Here is a 1,227-nt window from a genome sequence, read left to right on the forward strand (position 1 = left end):
GAAGACGATGCATCTGCGAAGCAGACACAACATGGGCATGCTGTTGTTGCTGGTGGTGGTGCTGGTGGTGCAGGTGGTGAGCTGGGAGAAAAGAAAAGAAAAACAAGCCACCACTGGCTGCATCACGTGGTGCAGACCAAGTGACATCAGCATCACTCAACAAAAATGTAGACGAGTCAGACAAGGACACGACAAAACCAGCATCAACAAGGGCAGATAAATAAATTAGGTGTTTGAACCTCAGAGCTGAAAGCAAAGCTGTGCAACCCCGACAACAAAATCACGACGGCACGCAAAACAACACAAGAGAACAAGTTACATTCACTGGCTTTTATCATGCCAAGAAGTACAAGCGCGAAGAATCACGCACATAGAAACAAAAATCGTACAAAACGACCAAGTATAACCAGAGATACGGCCATCTTAAACACAAGATACACATAAAAAGGCAGTCACACATCACAACTACAAGCCATCACAGCACAAACACAATGAACACCACGGCACGCTCACATCCAACGAGACACAACGTCGGATTGAGAAAACAACCAACCACAGAAGACAAAGACATCATACAAAGGACCTTACAAAAATTCAGCAAAAATACCACACAGATACAGCAGAAATCAAAGCGAAATCAAACAAAAATACAAGTCAAGCCATCAAAAGACACAACGAGGAACCACCAAGGGAGCGACAGGTGCACACAGGGATCCCCACAGAGGGACCCCCGAGACGGTGCCTACCTACGACGAGCGCAGGCAGACACCGCCAAAGTGGCGCTGGATGTGGTCAGCGTTCATCTGATGGACCAGCGCCGCAAAGCGACCCTTCCACCGGGGAACAAAGGCCTCATCCAGCCCCGGCTGGTACACACCACGGGCCTCGGCGCAGCGGGCGAGCTGACCAAGCAGATCCACAAAGGAGGAGGCGAACCCACCGGTTGTCGTCATCGCCGCAGGGACGATCAGAGTTTTTCCATGGTTGAAACCGGTGTAGTAGTCGCGCTTCTCCTTTTCGGCTCGGCGAAGGGCAGCGCCCACCTTGATGCAGGCTTGCGAGGTGGTCGGGGGTTGGGCTGTGCGCACAGTCACGTCAATGCCCAGGTCGGGCAGAGCTGGGCCCAGGGCACCGCCGGGAAAGGGGTTGCGGCAGTGCAGGTCGATGCGGCAGCTCTGACCGTTGGCGTTGTAGCCAGACTTTTCCACCCAGACATGGGAGAGGGGG

General features: G+C 53.0%; 2 protein-coding genes across 2 annotated transcripts in view; both read left to right on the forward strand.

Annotated features, from left to right (window-relative positions):
- The window catches only part of MONBRDRAFT_12985 (uncharacterized protein), a gene marked incomplete at both ends in the record, with an annotated part of 16,222 nt that extends 16,142 nt beyond the window's left edge, over positions 1–80 (forward strand). The window contains one exon of the mRNA XM_001750858.1: positions 74–80. Within this exon, the coding sequence (XP_001750910.1) occupies positions 74–80 (7 nt within the window). The remainder of the gene's footprint in view (positions 1–73) is intronic.
- Positions 81–491: 411 nt separating this feature from the next.
- The window catches only part of MONBRDRAFT_12986 (uncharacterized protein), a gene marked incomplete at both ends in the record, with an annotated part of 13,923 nt that continues 13,187 nt past the window's right edge, over positions 492–1,227 (forward strand). The window contains one exon of the mRNA XM_001750859.1: positions 492–1,062. Within this exon, the coding sequence (XP_001750911.1) occupies positions 492–1,062 (571 nt within the window). The remainder of the gene's footprint in view (positions 1,063–1,227) is intronic.

This window comes from Monosiga brevicollis, genomic scaffold (genome assembly GCF_000002865.3).
Source record: "Monosiga brevicollis MX1 MONBRscaffold_50 genomic scaffold, whole genome shotgun sequence".
Taxonomy (NCBI): Eukaryota; class Choanoflagellata; order Craspedida; family Salpingoecidae; genus Monosiga; species Monosiga brevicollis.